This window comes from Megalops cyprinoides, chromosome 19 (assembly GCF_013368585.1).
Source record: "Megalops cyprinoides isolate fMegCyp1 chromosome 19, fMegCyp1.pri, whole genome shotgun sequence".
Taxonomy (NCBI): Eukaryota; Metazoa; Chordata; class Actinopteri; order Elopiformes; family Megalopidae; genus Megalops; species Megalops cyprinoides.
The window spans coordinates 5,872,466-5,891,226 of NC_050601.1; the positions used below are offsets into that span (position 1 = coordinate 5,872,466).

Genomic DNA, 18,761 nt, shown 5'->3' on the forward strand with positions numbered 1-18,761 from the left:
GTTTAATCTGTCAGCATTCCATCAGTGTATCTCAGTCCGCAGGTGAAGCTTTTTACATATAAAACCTGCACTAAAATTTCAGTGCAGCCCACAGAGGTACTCTGAAAGGTCATACCTAAATGATGTTGCTTGCTGCATTACCCTTGGCAGTAAGTAGCCAGGACTGTTTCATGAAGTATTTTCTTTTCTTTTTGCGTTGTTTGTGACTTCTTTCTCACTCGGCAGTATGATTTCAACTTTCGTGAGACCTGTTGGTGTGGACACTAATGCAGGTGACTTTACCTTGACCAGTCAATAAACTGTCTTTGTGACCGCTGCTGTACAGACATCTGGCACCAGGCAGAACATATAATGTTCTGCGGCCATCATCTTACAAGAATGCTGTATTTTTTCTTTTTTTGGATTTGTATATTCAACTTCAGTTGGATACATAGCGGCTGCTTTGTGTTAACACTGTAGCACAGCCCTGAAGAAACGTTCACGGAACCTCAGGACAGGAGGTGGAACGATGAATGTGCTTTTCGACCTCATCTTCTCTGCCTCGTCACTGGAAATGTACAACCGCACGTGCTCTTGGGAGGTCTGCGTCCCCATCCCAACCGCATTCAACTACCCACAATGTAACGCGAGGGAGAGAAGTTGGCAAACTGTCTATTACACTTGAGTAACACATATTGGTGTCTGTAGTCAGACGATGTCAAAATATGAAGGTTTGTGTTAAATTATATCCATGTTTCTGCACATGTATATGAATTTTGAAATGTAACGATCCACTTGCGTGGGAAGTTTCAGCAGAAGTGTTTGAGTGGAGTGTGGAGCTCCTCGGGGAGAGAGGTTCTGTTGGTGGAATGCCTCTGTCCCACGTCTAAACACCGAGCCATTTGACCATTCAAACCCTTTTCCCCTTTGGTCTGAGATGGTTGAAAGTGACCAAGAGAACCCATAGGGCTTTCAGAGATATCCACTTCAGTGTACAGTAAGAAAAAAAAAATAAAGCTCTATATCTGTAAAAACATAACCTTGCTGTGCTCTTAAATTACAACACACTATAGAAATGTAAGTTCTGAAAGGAAAACATTCTGGAAGGTGATTTTGTTCAACGGACGACCAAAACACTGAACATTGAAATGGAATTTTGATTAAAGATAATCGCAAGGACCTTTTAAATAGACCAAAGTTTTTCTAGTTCCAGACCTATACAGACAGTATAGAACATTCAGTAACCCCAGCTGCTGGACCTTAATAAAACTTTATTTAAAAGGGTGTACAACACAACCTTCCTTAATGGCATTTTTTTCTCGTGTTTTTACATACATGGACTCTTCATTTTGTTTCTCAACAACAAAAAAGGTCATGCACTACTGTAATTTAAGAGGTTCCTGGCATTTCCATTTCAGGTAATTTCTTCCTTAAGAAATCCTTAACCTACAGTATTTTTTCTGAAATAAAACAACCAAATAAAAATGAGCATAGAAAACATATTTCAAATAGTTTTAACACTTTAGTTATCTATAACCCTGCATCTCCCTTGTCTTTCCAAACATTTGCACAGCATATTTTTCTCCTCTTTAATGTGAATATTTAACTTTCATATGCTTGGCCTACCAGTCACCGTATTGTGTGCAAAGAAAAAAACACTCATTCCAAACAGCTGGCCTGACTTTTGGTATTCTCACAACCTTTAAGACATCTGTGTTTGGTGATAAAGTTATTGTCCATGATCCATGATTATCAGGTATGCCCCATATGGAGTGACAACTGTGATTTATACACTGTCTATTTTGGCAAACAGAGGAAGAAAAGGTCACAGTGCATCAGTAGCTTAGCTGAGTTTAAAGAGGCATCCAAGTTACTGAATGCATTTGAAATATGAAATGGAACTCGCAAGCTTCTACAGAAGGCTGAATCTGTGGAACCAGTTTGGCTGAAAAAGGGAGAGGAATAGGGAATCGGGGCGATCAGAACAGCAGGGACCTAAGGTTCTGGGCAAGGTCCTTCCCCAGTTCACACACCACCTTCCTTGCCAGTTACGCTGGGTTAAATCAGCTCTTTAAACCCTCGGTAGCCAGTAAAACAGATGCATTGCTGTCAGTAATTAAACCTACTGAATGTGGAGAAGAGGCAGAACACAGCTCATTCCCTGTATTACTAAGCTCTACTGTCAACTCAGTTATCAGAGACTACTGTACTTTTTAGCATGCCTACACAAGTACCTGTACATAATGTAAACGGCCCTCCAGAACACCACTGGCTCACAGAAGCAATCCGTGTATGTGATAAACAGGTGTGACCATTGTGTCCCACCCTTAGTGCAGCTTAATGCTTGTAATCGCAGACCTGTCATTAATCATTGTTTCACAGAGAACAGTGATCTGTTCCAATGATCTTTCCCAGGGTTGCGCTTTTTCTACAGCTTCATAAACTGGTAGTCAATCGGCATCGTTGAAACTGAGTGAGAGGATGAATGACGGGGAGGGATTAATGTTCAGTTTTTTTGTTTCAGTGAGATTCCTTGCTTTCTTTCCTTTAAATTAAAACATGAATGCTACCAAAGCAGAGTGTGTAAAAGCAGGACTAGGTTGAAAGGGGATCAGGGCATCTGTCTGGGTGCTTGAGCTTTGACTGGCCCTTATTCATGGTGACTTCCATGGCTCATACTTCACATGAGACTGAGTATTCCACCATTACATGGGTCAGTCTTGAAATGCTTGTTTATTAACAAAAAAAATTCATGTTGAAGAGCCTATGAACCCACATAAATTTACTGAATGATCTGGAGCTTCATTAAACTTCTTGAGGGGAAAAAAATGTAGTGTTCAATGTTCAATTTTTTGTTCAAACAATATTTGAACGAAAAAATGTACATCAGTAATACTTACTGAAGCTATTTAAGTTAAGTACCTTCCTTGCTCAGGGGTACAACAGCAATGCCCGGCCCTGGATTCAAACCTGTAGTCTTCTGTTTTCCTGAACCTTCCACCCTAATATGGGGTGGCTTTTAAAAGTGGGGCCTTCTCATAGTGAACGACCAGACCACACAGAACCATGCAGATGGACAACCATGCGCTTGACCTGAGAGCTGTAAAGCAACTGGCAAATCGGCTGCAATTGCCGTAAAGTGGTCAGCAACTATAACGCATAACTTCAAGTAACTTCTAACACACTGATTTACAAACACACCTTTGAACGACAGCACGATCTGAGGACAGCAGTGCGTGCTCGTCCATGGCTGGACACCCCCCACAGCACTGATGAGCGGTACAGGCGGTCAGAACAATTAAGGAACAAAACAGGAGAGAGCGAAAACTAAGCAGCAGTACTGCTCACCGAGCAGAGGCCAACATTCCTGATCACTGTGGGGGAACCCCCCCCGCTCTGAGGAGAAATGGTACAACCCATTCTGAACCAAGTTCTGCACCCGTCTACACCATACAATCTACACAATCGGCGTAAGGTAGGGGGCATTAACCTAGTCCTGCTTTAGACTCAGTACTTAAGGAGAGGGCAACAGAAAAAAAGAGGGGATGGAGGGAGTTGGGGGGGGTTTTAACAGCTCCCACCTCCACCCGAGTGGGTAGCTGTTGAGCTGCTCAGAGATTTTCCTTTGTGCCGCTGGCCGCCGCGTCTCCTGCCCCCTCCTCCGGACTTTGGCTGCGAGAGGAAGAGACGGAGAGAACGCAGTGAACTTCGGGATGAAATCCTCAGGCTAACACGCACTCCCACAGGGGGGGCCTTCTGCATACTACAGCCACAGAGAAGGCCCACCCACTGCCCGTTCACATACCGTATTTCACTATCACAAACCACAGTCCATCCACACAGGCTGACATGCAAAGCACTGAGCCATATCAACAGGCGTGAAGAGAAGGGCACTCTTCAGTCACTCGGGCGGCACCGGCCTGCAGTCCTACCCTCAGGGCCATCAAGGTCAAGGTGGAACTGACGGCTGCCCGTTGTATCATTTAAGTAAACACCGCCGGAAGAAAATGAGCAGCCCGAGCCAAATATTGGCCTAGCCTGCTGTCCAAACATCGATCAGCGGAACAGAGCTGCTTAGAATTTAAATTGTGCATTAGTTGCTCCGTTTGTTCATCAAACTCTGGGCCAAAAAGGCGACGTACGATCCGTGGCTGCTTCTTCACCGTTTTCAGGAAAGGCGAGTCTACATTACAGTTACTTTATGTTATTGTCATTTAGCAAACGCTCTTATCCAGAGCAAATTACGTAGGTTACAATTTTATCCATTTATACATCTGGATATGTACAGATGCAACTGTGGGTTAAGTTCTTTGCTTAAGGGTACAACAGAAGTCTCCTAGCGGGGAATCGAACCAGCAACCTTTCAGTTATGAGCCACGCCCTTTACTACTACAACAGAGTGTTGTCGCTACGAAGACAGAACTTTATACAGCAGTAAAAGCTACTGGCTACGGGCCATATCCTGTGGATGGCAAACGGTAGACGATGGAAACGTATTTGCAAAGGGATCCTATTTTTCCTGTAAGGGAGGCCTCTACGGGTGGCTGCATGGCCAAAAGGCACAGGCACAGATTCGCCAGGGTACCCCCGGTCTCTGAGCAGTGCCGTAGTTCTCTTCTTTTACCTTGTTCTCTTTGTTGCCGTCTTGACCCTCCGAGTCTTCCTCCCCCACCGGCTAACGCAGCGAGACACAAGAAAGCAACGGGTGGGGGGGGAGTGAGTGACCGCAGGAGTAAAAAAGGGAAGCAAAAGGATGTGGTGCGGAGGGAGAGGAGGTAAATTGGACAACCAGAAGAGTAATCAAATGAAGCAAGGAGTCGTTTAGAAAGGAAAAGGAAGGGAGAAAAAAAGAACACAAGAGGTGGAAAAGGATGTGTGAGGAGGTTGGATGAGTGTGGGAAGCATTCAGGTTAAACGAAAGTAAAGAGAGGGAGTGACGGGATGGAGAGAGGGAGGCAGCAAGAGAAATGGAGAGATTAACTGGCAGATTGGAAACAGCAGGAATGAAAGCAGAGGAAAATCAGCTGGCGGTACACAGTCAGGTTTTCACGGATGAGTGCTGACTCAGCCTAATCTACACATGCGCTGGAATAAACACAGAGGCAGGAGCATCTAACGTGTGCCCCCACACGGCCCTCGTATTCTTCAATCCTGCTCCAACACAGACAATTATGCTGCAGTTCTGCCAACAAACTTTTCTCCTCTACACGCTTCGACTAGCTGACAAAGTCCTCCCAAAAGTTCATTACACTGGCACAGTGCACTGTGGTTAAATTAGAGCATGGTTGTCAGGACAATAAGCGCGAAAGCAATGACCTTTCCGCTCCATAGAAATTCCAAGAATTGCTACTGGCTACTCGCAAGGCGAGAGCTCGCCCTCAACCTCTGCCAAGAAAGCCGATCTACCACCAAGTGCCAGTTCTTTTCTCTCTAATGTGGTAATACTGCTGGCACTTGCCCCAGAAACCCTACCTCCCTCTCACCTGTATTTGTGCTGTGTGTGGACTGGCCGGCCGCCCTGTGGATGCTGCTTCCTCATTGGCTGCCGCCGATCCGTCGTCCCGGCGAGGCAGAGCTTTCTTTGTGGACTGCATTTTGATTTGCGGGGGCTTGGCGTTAGATGGCAGGTTATTGGTCGACTGCAGCAGCTGAAGGAGCATTCAACCAACAAGAGGCAAAAAATTAACAAAGAAAACCTAAACGTGCACCCCAGCAACTGCTCCAGGATCAGATTACCCAACACACAAAGCTCAGTCTTACCTCTATGTAATAAGAGGTAAGACTGACCCACAGTCAGTGCTTTGGGGAAGAATCGATCTGCACTTATCCCCTTAACTAACCAGGGTTCAGTCCTGCCTGCCCTTAAGACAGGGCCCTGCTATGAATGCAGGTACCTCCCACATACACTCGAACCCGAGCTAAACACTGGCCCCCTGTGTTTTCCCGGCCCTGACCTTGGTGATGGTGCCCACGGCCTTGGTCCGGCCCTCCCTGAACACCAGCCTCTGCTCCGTGTGCAGGTACTCGGGGGTCTTGATGAAGCGGAAGTGCACGGTGGCCTTGTCCCCCGTGCGGAGGCAGTCCCTGTTCATGGTCAGGATGGTGGCCGTTTGCCGGATGCTTCCGCAGTGAACTGCAGGGAAAAAAGAGCGTCAACCAATCGGGAGGCGATTCCGAGATTCAGAGAGGCCCTTAAGTGCCCCAAACAACGGAGGAGCTGGCAGAACTACAGACAGCAGCCCCACCCTCTGCTCCACCCTCACCTACAACACACGACACATGGTGGGGTGGCATGTCAGACGCCCTGGTGTGTGTCGTGTGCGTCTTTGCGTGTGTATTCATCAGACTCACCCATGGCCTGGTATCTAGGTGAGATGGTGGTGGGATGGTGCAGCACCAGGATCTCGGCCTCAAACTCCCAGGATGCCTGTGGGTTGAGCTTGGGTGACACCATCACCATGCCTTTCCTGATGGAGGAGCGCTTGATCTGAACGGGGGCAAGAGAAGGTGGGAAACCAAGGATGAATACCCACATGTGCACACACGCACACACACACACACACACGTGCACAAAAAATGCATCGCTGCCAACTCGTTTAAAGATAGGAACCGGCATCCACCACGGAGGCCTGTTAGCGGACTCATTTCGGCAGAGCCAACAGGTCAGCAGCGTGGCCATGTGCTGTCCCAGAGGGCCAGGAGTGCTGACCTTCTTGAGGGCGAAGGATGCCGTCTGTCCGCCCCTCACTTCCTTCACTGGCATCCTCTTGCGGTGGATGGATTTGACGGCGATGGGGATGAAGCTGCCGAGCGGATCAGGGCCGAGGAGCATCGTGTCATTCAGTCGTATCAATCCACGTAACGTAGTTCCTGACACCACTGTGCCCACACCCTGACAGACACAGGAATAAGTACTGTCAACAAGAACTGAATTGAGGGTTTAGTACACAAATCCGTGCTCAACAGGATCTTATTAAATGCATTCCTGTCCGGCATGTGTAAATATGAAAGTGTAGGCAAGGCTGTGCTGCCATCTTAACTGTTTTGTCTTACCAGATCTAGAGACACTGGATTGACAGACACTGAAATGCGGAGGTTGCTGGATACTAAACCTAAACTGCATATACTATTCTCACCAGTACTACCCCTTTGTGGCTTCAATCTTAAAAAAAAAAAAAAAGGATCAACATTTAAAGAGGCAACATTCTGGTCACATGCTGTTCTGTAGTTGGCAATACTGTGGGAATGAGCTGCACATGCTCAGAAATAGCACATCCCTCAGACAGTGTGTGTGTATGTGTGTTCACGTGTGCAAAGGTGCCTGTGTATGCATGTGTCAGACCCACTGGTACAGAGTAGGTGTCATCGATTTGGAACTCGGCCGGCTCCTCGTCGCTGTAGGACGTCCTGGAGCACAGCAGGTTGAGGAACATTTTGAGCAGGTCCATGTTCTCCCCCGTCACGTTGGAGATCTGGAAGATGGGACACATCCTGCGTTCGCGCGCGCACACACACGCATGGACACACGCACGCGCGCACACGCACACACACACGGAACAGTCATCAATACCACAGAGCGATTCTTTTCATACATGGCGATATGATTAATTCAGGAAAAGAACTCTGCAAAAAGGCTGGAGTCTTAGCAAAACCATGTGTAAACAGCACTTGGTCCTTTGGTGCAGAAGCACCTAAGGTGTAAACACATGGACAGTCTGGTAGAATGGGCGCGACGGGGTATGACCACACCTCTCGGAGCTGAAGTTGGAGGCGGTGACGATGACGTCATCTTTGTTCTGTACCAGCACGGGGATCTTCCTGCAACCCGGGGACTTGAGTAGCCTCTGTAACAGCTTCAGGGTCTCTGTCACACATGGGGATCACACAGGAGACTCCCTCAGCCTCACCAATCACCAGTACCATCTACAGCACCGCCATCTACCGCTCACTAAAGTTCACTCAAACGGCTTATCGCTCAGACTTTACAGCCCATTTGAAAAGCCTCTCACTGTTTGTCCAAACGACTAGCGTGAGAGAAATATCCTTAGCTAATCCGGCTGCAAAGACTCTTTCGTGGGTATGTGTTTGATCAGATTCACACATCAAAGGCCCAACAGGCTAAGAAGTTTATACTGGAGCAGACAGCACAGCCCAATATACACCACTCTGAATGGAATGATTTTACTTTTGAACATAACACGGTCAGGTTCAGAACACTTTAACTGTAGTGACAGAGTGAATAAGGGAATGCTTTTGACTGCAGTGTTGATGAGTGAATGGGGTCATTTTTGTGAAGCGATCCTGGTGTGATGCTCTTCCCTCCCCTCACCTTGCAGGATGTTGGCTGGACACATGTCGATCTTAGTGACCACCACAAAGACCGGCACGTTGAGAGCCAGCGCAAGGCCAAGGTGCTCTTTCGTCATACCCACAATTCCCGCATTACTGCCCACCTGTGAAGAGAGGAGGGAGGGGAGAAAAAAACAGGAGATGGAGAACGATGAAACAGGAGGGGAGAGAGGGAGGGGATGCAGAGACAGCGTGGGGGGGTGCAGAGAAGGGGGGGGGTGCACAGACAGGGTGGGGGGTGCAGAGACAGATTGGGGGGGTGCAGAGACAGGGTGGGGGGGGGGGTACAGAGACAGGGTGAGGGGGGGGCAGAGACAGGGTGGGGGGGTACAGAGACAGGGTGGGGGGGTGCAGAGACAGGGTGGGGGGGGGGGGGGGGGAGGTGCAGAGACAGAATGGAAGGAGTGGAAACAGAATGAGAGGTAAAAAGAGACGAAATAGGAGAAGAGAGGAACAAACAGATCCAGGACCACTGCAAATTTCCAATAATACTGTATTAAACTTTCATCCCAAAAGGGCAGACATTTTAGAACACATTTATAATCACTAGATATTTGCTGTAGATCAAGTATATCCACCCCTAAAACCATTAAAAGCATCTGTCCCTCCACGCCCCCGCCCCCCTCACCATCAGCATGCAGAAGTCTGGCAGGTGGCCCGTCATGCCGAACACCGTGGTCTTCAGATACTTCTCGTGCCCGGCCAGGTCGATGAAGGTGATGACCTTGGAGGACTTCTCGCAGATCTTGGTCCAGTCCAGGCTGCCGCCGTGGCTGTCGGGCTTGTTGACCACCTGGCCCTCCTGGTCGAAGCCCAGGATGTCGTTACCCACACTGCTGGTGCGGCCGCTCTCCATCTCGTGCTTGTGGCGGAACAGCTTCTGCCGGGCGAAGCCGCGGCCGTTGTCCAGCTCGCCGTGGGTCAACACACCCAGGAGGGTGCTCTTCCCAGCGTCCACATTCCCCACCACCGCCACCCTGAAGGCCGAGAACGGGGAGAGAGAAAAGAAGAGGGAGAGACAGAAGGGAGACAGAGAGACAGCAAAATGAAGGACCAGATGGGAAAAAGGGAGGTGGAGGAGGCCCAGGAGGAAAGGAGGAAGTAATAGGAGAGGGGGATACAGACGGACAGACAGATATACACAGGAAACAGAGGAAAGACAGAGGGCTTGGTTTCATGTCTTTGTTTAATCCGACAGACAGACAGTGCATACCTCTGACCTATTCCCAGATAGAACTCACACTCCAAGGGTATTCCACAGTTTAACAGGAGCAGTATAAAGGGCTTTTACATTTACATTTACATTTATTCATTTGGCAGACGCTTTTATCCAAAGCGACTTACACAGGTTACAGTATTTTACAATGTTATCCATTTATACCATTTATATATGGATATTTACTGAGGCAATTGTGGGTTAAGTACCTTGCCCAAGGGTACAGCAGCAATGTCCCAGCGGGGATCGAACTGGCAACCTTTCAGTTACAAGTCCTGCTCCTTAACCACTATGCTACACTGCCGCCCCATAGACATGGCACTGTCCTCCCCTGTCTCGCCTCTAGAGGGCATGGTTGCTTCAGGCTCACGAGCAGCTAAAGTAACAGGATTTCCCTGTGTGCATGAGCCTCCCGCTGGACCATGCTACCCCGCTCCTCCTCTTCCTCTTCCTCACCTGACCTCCAGGAAGTCCGTCTCGCCCACGCGGCGGCGGATGAGGTAGTCTCGGACGCGGCCCCCCGCCTCCGTCCGCTCGCGAAGCAAGATGAGGTCGGCCTCCAGCTGCTCGCTCATGGACCGCAGGGTGGCCACCGACGCCTCCATGTCCCCCTCGTTCAGGCCGTAGTCACCCCCGTCTGCGAGAGAGGGCGCAGTCGTGCACACTGACTGACACGCTCCACAGCCATGACTGACACTGTTAACCGTATGACAAGCTCACACATACAGGTTACCAGCAACACACACCAGGGCTGGCATCTAGCCCTCTCCTGTTACCAGCCACTGAACTCAAAGGGACCCTGCTTCCCCCAGCAAGCCTTTTGTAATTCTGAACCAGATTTTTCAGGTGATAAAAGAAAACTGCACAGAGAGCTACAACAGTGAACTTACCCTGATTTAACACAGGCTGTTAAGCAGACAGGACATGCCTAACCTAGCAAAATCAGAAATCCTAAAACTCCAAAGCTGACACTAGAAGAGCCTGGCTAGGTTCCCTCAATGAATGTCAGGTAAAACAGAAGTGCTGGGTGAGTGATGACTCATTAGACATTTCTGTTCGATTTTAATGCCAGAGAGAAAAGGCAGTACTGCACAGACTTGAGACTGTCAACACAGTAGTACTACTCCAATACTACAGAAATTGCAAATCTCACAAACACCCAGAGCTTGTGGCCAAAAGCTTCTTCACAATGGCACTCTGAGCTACGCAATGGCAAGGGAAAAGAATGCTGGTAACAACAGATACTGGTCCATTGCTCTAGAACGATGTCAGAATTCATATTAACACACATCTCTTAAATTGTGATTGCGTTATTTCCAAAACTGTGCATACAGTATAACCCCTAGAAGCAGAAGTGGAAGTGAGGGGACTGATGAAAGAGGCCAACAGCAGATGAATCATGCATGAACCCACCCAGAGGAGATGGAGCACATTCTCATCCGCACACTGCCCCCTGCTGGCTGTAACAGCTGGCTGATCCAGGTAAGACAGAGAAGAGAAGAGAGCCCACCTCCTACCTGAGCCCACTCCCACAACGTAGATGGTCTCCCCACAGCCCTCCTCCATGCGCTCTCTCAGTTGCCGTAGTAACGAGTCATACTGCTCTCCGTTGGGGCTGACAAGAGCTAACTGCAGAGGGAGTGGGAGAGGGAAAGGGTTATTCACGGCTCTGACGCACTGGAGAGGTCACTGAAGTACTGTTACACTGGGCTCTATGCTTCATACTAGACTCTTGGCACCTACACTGAAACACACAGATATTTCTCAGAAAGTATTTAGCAAGGCAACAGGTGATACCCCAGTATCCTTTGCCATACTAATTTGGGGGTGTTCAATCTATCTGCTGTGGTACTGTATCCCAAACAAGTATATGTATATATTTTTATTCTCACACTTTTTTTGATCATTTCAGTGACCAGTAAACCCATGCAAAAATTTTAAAATAAGATACTTAACTACTGAAAGAGAAAGCACTATGGGAGTCAGACTGAATGTATCCTGTATGGAATGGAAACACAACAAAACACCTGTGACTACCATAAATGAACCATTGCAGGGGAACTTTGGTTTGCGATCTGTGCTAGAAGGCTGTCTGGGAAAAAAGCCAGCCAGATGTCAAGGCGGTCAACCTTCCCACGACCCTCAGAGACATACACATGAACACTGCACTGCAACACTGCAGGCCTTCCAGAACTTAAAGAAACCGTCTCACGACCAGGAGACCACAGGTTCACTACCAAGGTCAGGCACTGCTGTGGTTTCCTTGGACAAGAATCCAGTTATAGAAATGGATAAAAGTGTGACATGTAGGAGAAAGAAGTCATCGTTCCTTTCACTAGCCTACTGTACACCATCCTGGACTGTTGATGGAGCTGTTGGTGAAATGAGATTTGTACCAATCCTTTGGTATAGACACCAGAAACCAACCTCATGTACACCTTCAGATGTATACGCACCAGCCGAACAGTAGTGCAAATTAAACATGCTGAACTCAGGTCCTGCAGATCCACTGTAAACACACACAGTTCTGTTCCAACCAATTATCCTGGGTTAAATTCCTCCTACCAATTAAATAGCAGCATAGTGCTTTCACAATGAATCATTTCTCCGAATGCAATTCAGTACACAGGTACAATCAAACAGAAGCACTTCCCATAATACACTGCAGTGAACCATTTAAAAGCAAAGGACACTCGAACGATCTTCCACAGTAATGTTTTCATATAAAGGCATGCCACGCAACACAGCAATACTGATTATGGTATTAAAAACCACACTCCAGGCATTTTGTCACTACCTCTGATGAGGATGACAGTGCTTCTGATTGAGTTAAAACATGACACTCTTGTTATAAACGGATGTAAACGTAAGAGCTTGCCACTTGTTACCTCCTCATTTCTCTGCAAAACTGTTGCATGAATGATTTCTCTGGTTGCCCTGCTCTTTCATCAGCTTTGGGCGTTAGGGACTTCCTTGACACTTGTCGATGTTGATCTGTGTTTATCAACAGCGAGACTCAGGAAACTATCTGGCAAGTTACTGTGAAGTTGCGAGACTGGCCGTCAGCTATCCACCCTATCACCATGTGGAGTGGAAAAAACAGTTCAGATAGATTCGAAAGAAACTTTATGTGTAACTAATAATATCACAAGCCACTGGGATCTGGACAGAAGATGCCAATTTTAACCATTTTTTTCTGTCTAACAGCTAATATAGACTGTCAGTGGAGTTCCCCAACCTAGTCTGTTAGCTAATGCGATCTTATCTACCTAGCTATTTACCCAAACAGTCATGACATGTGTCATTTATTTCAGTTACTAGCGAGCCTCTTTTAAGTCCTCATTCAGAACTTTAGAAAAGCGGAGTACCTAAGTGGCAAACACCAACTTGCCTGAAGTGTAAAATCAGTCGGAATAGTATGCTAGCGAACTGTTAGCAAAAAGCTACTTAGTTAAATGTTATTTGCGTCTATGGGGTAACACTCTGGCCTCTGTAAATGCAAAAAAAATAAATAAATAACCTTTTTATCAGATAACGTAACGCGAAAAACTACCAGAGCCCACAGCGAAATTGTGTTGCGGCCTACCTTGCTTGTGAAGTCTACGCCGTGATCCTCAGAGTCGCCATTGAAGGTCTCCCCGTCCTCGCAGCACTCTCTGCCCGCTGCGTCCTCCCCGCATCCCCGTTGTGGAGCAAACATGCATGCGGGTACTGGAGGGTCCGCATTCGCCATAGGACCGGGACTTAAACCCGACTCGGTCGCTGCCACCGATGCCATCCCTCCAGCTTAACGCAGAAAACAACGAACCTAATTAGCTAGATAGCTAGCTATGTAGCCAGGTACTATGGAAATAGCTAGCTAGCGTTAACTTAATTGCAGACAGCTAGCTAGCGAACTTAAATTGGTTCACAACCACTTTAATGCTCTGTAGCTAGCCAGCTAGCTGTGTGTTTCATAATGCCTAAATAAATCTTTTCAGATACCACAGTAATACTCGGACTTAGTTCCACACTGTCAGGTAAGCAAACGTTCTCAAATATGCAAACTCTTCGGTTGTGTGCGTTTGTTTGCGGCTTGTCGGACTTTTTGGAAGGTATATCTATTGCCTCCCTCGTCAAGTGATATGACCAGAACACCACCCCTTATCAAATATTCAAACTGAAACCCAAAAGATTCAATTAAACGCTGTGTGTGTTTTACATCTAATTGGCGCCACGATTGGTTTTTGCTTGCGCTGGTCTTTTAAAAATGCACTGATCAGCCGTGGCATCTATGCATAAGTGGCGCACACGCTGTGTGTTGAATTGTCGGTTGAGAGTGTGCTGAATGGTCACTGCAAGAATAAAACACTACTCTAGTTTTACGTCGCCATGCAGTAGCGCCACTTTCAATACAGACCTTCTCACCGTGATGTTTCTGTAGCCACGTTCAAACAATCACGTTAATTCTTTGACCAGACGAAATCCTTACAACTAGATTAATGTCTGTGTTCCAAACACATTCATAATAATGCTTGGAAAATTAGCGTTCACTGCTCACGAGTGTCCAGCAAGTCAAACATCTCGCACACGGCCATTTAGTTGACCTGAGCTTGCTTACGTCACCAGAACGGGCCATTGCTGATGCAAGGCAGGGCGACTTTGCCCATGGTGACGACTGCACTATGAATGCCACACTATAGCCTCAATCTCTGATGGTGGATGGTGCCAAAGCAGAAGGCACATGTGGAATTGACTTGGACCTGAAGAGTGTGGTTGTCTCATCGGCTGCGGCAACGTGGGCATTGCGCTTTACCACAAGAAGCTGACACACGTGTAAAGTGACTGCTGTTAAATTAAATCGCATCACTCAGAGACCTGGAAGATTGTATGGGTAATATGTGTCAAAACAAGTGTAATGGATAAATCAAGTTTCGTTGAACAAATGGAATGGATAACTAGTTACAGAAGTTATCAGACATACATGTTTTATTTTCACCTATTCGAGTGATGTATGAGGGTTTAGGATGACAGTCACTCAAAGCATGGCACGTATAAAGATAATTGATATAATACTACAAGCTGTTGATACTTTTTTGTTGGCTTTTCCATAATGTTGTGATGTGTCAAAATATGTGCCCCTTACAACGTAATAACGTATCTTGTCACCAGGTGGCAGTGTAACACAGTAAAAGAAATTGCTCTCCGGCAAGAAAGACTTGTAGCTTCTAGCTACCTAAAGACTTTAGTCTTAGTTCCCTCTACAACTCAGGCTGATACTGAGGTGAATTATAGTGATGCCAACCAGCAACTGACACCTGGAGAAATGGCTAATTCCAGTTAATATCCAGTTAATGACATTAGTTAAGCAATTAAGATCTACGCTGGAACAAAGACAAGAAACTTGTGCTTATTTCACTGACTTTGGGCACAATGCTATTTTGTAATCACATTCTTAAAAATCTTTGACATCTGAAATAATTCACATGTATTAATTGATGAGCACACACCCATGCCGTGCCTGCTCTATTTGATTATATAAAAATGTAAAATATCCAGTTCAATGTTCATTCTTATGCCTGAATTACATTTGAATTTTCTCGCCAGACTTTCTTATTCAGGGAAACTTGCATAGCTTCCATTTTAAACCTTGTCCATTTATACAACAATTCTTTTTGAATAGTACTACAGCAGTGTCACACCTTGGAATGGGCAACTCTGACTCTCAAACCTCTGTGACACTTACTAAATGCTATATCATGATCTACACACAGCAGAAAAGAGCTGGGGTGCTTTTTCAGTTTTACAATAAATTTGCTACAGAAGGGACAGTATAAAGATATTTTTGCGCTGCACTTCCCCGTGTCAGCAAAAGGCCTTGTGACTGACTCAAGACATCCTGAGGGAGATAAAGACTGGATCACAAGTTTAAGCAATTGAGTCATCACTCAGCAACAACACACAAACACACACACACACACACACATCTATGCTGTTTCACACATCAGAATGAAAAATATGACTGGCTTTCCCACTGCTAAGATACCATCAGAGCAGCTACTTCACAATACTTTCTAGTATATGGTGTCACTGTGCATTAACTTCCATAATTTAGTCATCTTAAACCCCACACAACAAAACAGAATTGTTAACACAATAACCATGAATTACTATGTCATCTTCATGTTAATCAACTTATACCTTTTATTATTTTTTACAAGTAAAGTAAGAAATAATAAAGTAAACATTTGATTAAACAAGTAAACAACAAGTAAACATTTGATTTATTTGTGGGTTACATTTTTAAAAGACAGCATAAATGAAACTCAGGACTGGTATGCTGTTATACCAGACATGTCTCTGGTAGATCTGCTGATTGAGCCAGTTTAATGTTTGTGCATCCACCTATCAATATATCAAATTAAAAAATTCTTTGATCCAAAATGTTCTCCCTCGGGTGAAATGCAAAAGCAAAGCTTGTGTTACTTTTGGACATAAGAGTAGCAGTTACGCTACTAAGGTGTGTGTCTGTTTTTAATGCCTTGCATATTTTTCTGGACCGGTTTTCATTTTGAGCAAACAAGTCATTGCCTTTGCAATAGCCTTCTACGTTGTGATGCAAAAATGCATTGAATAAAGTACACTAAGTAGAGTGACACAGTGTGACAATGTAATTTCATAAAACCTGTCTTTCAAACTGCATCCAAAATGTACAGTAATGTGTATTTTCCTCCATCAGAAGTGTAGTTGGGTATGAACTATGCATTGTAGTGTAGGCACAAGTTGCCAAAGAAAACAATTAAAAATAAACACTGTCCTAAAGCAAATCTAGAACATTGGAAGAGAATTAAAATGGAAAATGAAGCTGCTTTTCTAAATAAGTCTTTCATCAGTCTTTTCACATTCAGTGCTGGGATGGACACGGCAATCTCACAAACACTCTGAGTAAAATAAACATTTCTGCTATGCAAGAATTCAAAGTGTGCCCACGCAGGTCTTCTGGTATGCATCTACTTCCTTCAAATAAGGAAGGAACTAAAAAAAATAAATAAAAGTCCTGAACTTTCAGCAAGCCTGGCTTCACACATGCAGCAGTGCCGTGACAGCTTCTCGGATGGCTGAAGCTTCCCCGTCGCTTCGCTGTCCTTCGCTTTCATCCAGCATGTCAAGACTCTCCTTCGCGTCCACCTGCGTGTTCCATTCCGGGAGCACGGCCTCGTTGTTCAGTTCGCAGACATTGTGCAGGATGCAGCAGGCCGCGACGATGTCAGACGTTATCCCGATCGCCACGTCGTTCCTCTTCGCCAGACACCTCCACCGGCCTTTCAGGCGTCCCAGCGCCTGCTCGGCACACTCCCTGGCCGAAGCGAGGCGACAGTTGAACAAGCGCTGTTCCGCTGTCAGCTGTGGATGGTGGGTGAAGCCAGTCATGAGCCACTTCTTCAGCGGATAAGCGGGCCCCCCTATCAAATGGACCGGGATCTCGACTTCGTTGACAACACGCGTTTTCTGAATGTAGAGAAAACACACAAAAATTAAATCACACACAAAAAAATCAAGCAAAATTTGGATAAAAGTGTCTGCTAAATGAATAAACGTAAACCTGGTCATTACATTCACTTAGTTGCTTTACCTTTGATTCATACATATACTGATACGCATATAATAGGCTAAATAATGTGAAACGCGTAAATTCGTGGCATCCTATGTAAACATTTACCAGAAATACAATTTTTGGTTCATTAGCAAGCACAGGCCTGACATTAGGACGAAAGCATTGTATAAGTGGACTTTGCTGTTAAACTTTGCTTAGCTGTTTTATCATTAACCTCATACCTCCCGAGGGAAGAGATAGCCATTCTGACTGTGCTCCGCTAGGGTATAGATGTCGGAGTTGGTTAAACCCTCAGCATCGTGCGTCTGTCCAGGACGATCCACATAAATATCAACGAAGCTGGAAGACAGGAACTGCAGTCGTAGACAAGATGTAGGACATACATTTCTCATTGAATGGACATGTGTGCTATAGGTAGGCTATAACGTTAATATCCAGCTAGTATTAGCTGGAACGAGCTAAAATTTTGTTGCATGATCTTACAAAACTCACCAGAATCTGTGGTCTACAACTACTTGCAAGACGATGGAATGCCATCCCTTTCTATTCAAATAGTCTTCGGGGTTTTCGTTGGGAGCAACAATTGGAATATGCATCCCGTCTATAGCTCCGGCACACTGTGGATACCCCCGTGCCTCAAATCCTCGAATTGTCTCGTCCAGCTGATCACCTGTGGGTAGTGAAATAAAACGCTTTCGCAGTGTGCACAGTATCGCCGCGGTCACCTGTCGCACCAAGCAACACACCGTGGAGATGCCGATTCCGAAGACGACCGCGACACCGCGATACTCGCCCGGGGTCGCGTACCACCACAGAACAACCGCTAATCGTGTGCGGTGATCGATGGGACAGCGAAAGTTGGTCTTTTGCTTTTGCAGCGCTGGTCGCAGCAGTTCGGCGATGTATTCGAAAGTGGAGCGAGACATTCTTAAATGCGTTCGCCACTTATCATCACTGCTGTCCTGGAACTTTGTCCAAAACTCGCGTCCGTGTCCCCCTTCACGCTGCCACACCAGTCGCCTGCACGTTGCCCCTTCCATACACGTCCTCGCCATCAGTTCGGTCAAGAGAGCAGTCTGCAGTCGCCGATACTTCCGCCGCCGCCGTCTCCTCGCTGCCTCAGACTGCGCTCTAAACGACCTCAGCCTGTCCATTAGCCTCATGTGAATGTTCTGCACTTCCAGCATCGATTGAAGGTGCTGCTCCTGCACTTGCACGTTGAATGCAAGTAACGTTGTCATCACAAGTGAAAGAGCTTGGTCGTTGCCTCCCTCCATTTTGATATACCACAATGCACCGCGCTAAAAACAAAAACACGAATGACCACGCGGCTCTGGCAACTGCAGTCTGACAGTCAGGTAGAGTTGGGGTGGACATGCTTTTTTTGGAGCAAATGAAACATCTATAGGCATGTAACCGCCACCACTGAAAGGAAGAAATTCTCAACAAAACCTTTATTTGTCTATAGGACTGTTCATTATCCCAAGGTTAAACACACTGGATGTTTTAAATTCATTTTCAAGGTAGCACTATTTTATTAAACTAAACTAAAAAAAAAAACATATAACATATAAATTAATAAAAAGGATGGAAAGTTGTCATTGAAATTTGAAAAACAATTTT

General features: G+C 46.2%; 2 protein-coding genes across 4 annotated transcripts; both read right to left on the reverse strand.

Annotated features, from left to right (window-relative positions):
* Positions 1–1,230: 1,230 nt before the first annotated feature.
* Positions 1,231–14,124, reverse strand: gtpbp1 (GTP binding protein 1). Of its 3 annotated transcripts, none has more exons than XM_036553166.1 (14): positions 13,952–14,124; positions 13,131–13,330; positions 11,062–11,173; positions 10,001–10,181; positions 8,957–9,305; positions 8,309–8,432; positions 7,729–7,843; positions 7,326–7,470; positions 6,689–6,871; positions 6,331–6,466; positions 5,934–6,112; positions 5,463–5,627; positions 4,604–4,654; positions 1,231–3,651 (listed from the first exon to the last, which is right to left on the reverse strand). In XM_036553166.1, exons 2-14 carry the CDS (start codon positions 13,320–13,322, stop codon positions 3,547–3,549), a joined length of 2,037 nt encoding a protein of 678 aa, XP_036409059.1. In that variant the 5' UTR covers positions 13,323–13,330; positions 13,952–14,124; the 3' UTR covers positions 1,231–3,546. The 3 variants fall into 3 exon arrangements, with proteins under 3 accessions (XP_036409059.1, XP_036409058.1, XP_036409060.1); XM_036553165.1 differs by having other exon boundaries at positions 13,944–14,124; XM_036553167.1 differs by lacking the exon at positions 4,604–4,654 and having other exon boundaries at positions 13,944–14,124.
* A 2,478-nt stretch (positions 14,125–16,602) lies between these two features.
* LOC118795215 (protein ALP1-like) lies at positions 16,603–18,415 on the reverse strand. The gene is made up of 3 exons (XM_036553615.1): positions 17,631–18,415; positions 17,360–17,491; positions 16,603–17,032 (listed from the first exon to the last, which is right to left on the reverse strand). The coding sequence occupies exons 1-3, from the start codon at positions 17,673–17,675 to the stop codon at positions 16,604–16,606; spliced, it is 606 nt and encodes a 201-aa protein (XP_036409508.1). The 5' UTR covers positions 17,676–18,415; the 3' UTR covers position 16,603.
* Positions 18,416–18,761: the final 346 nt, after the last annotated feature.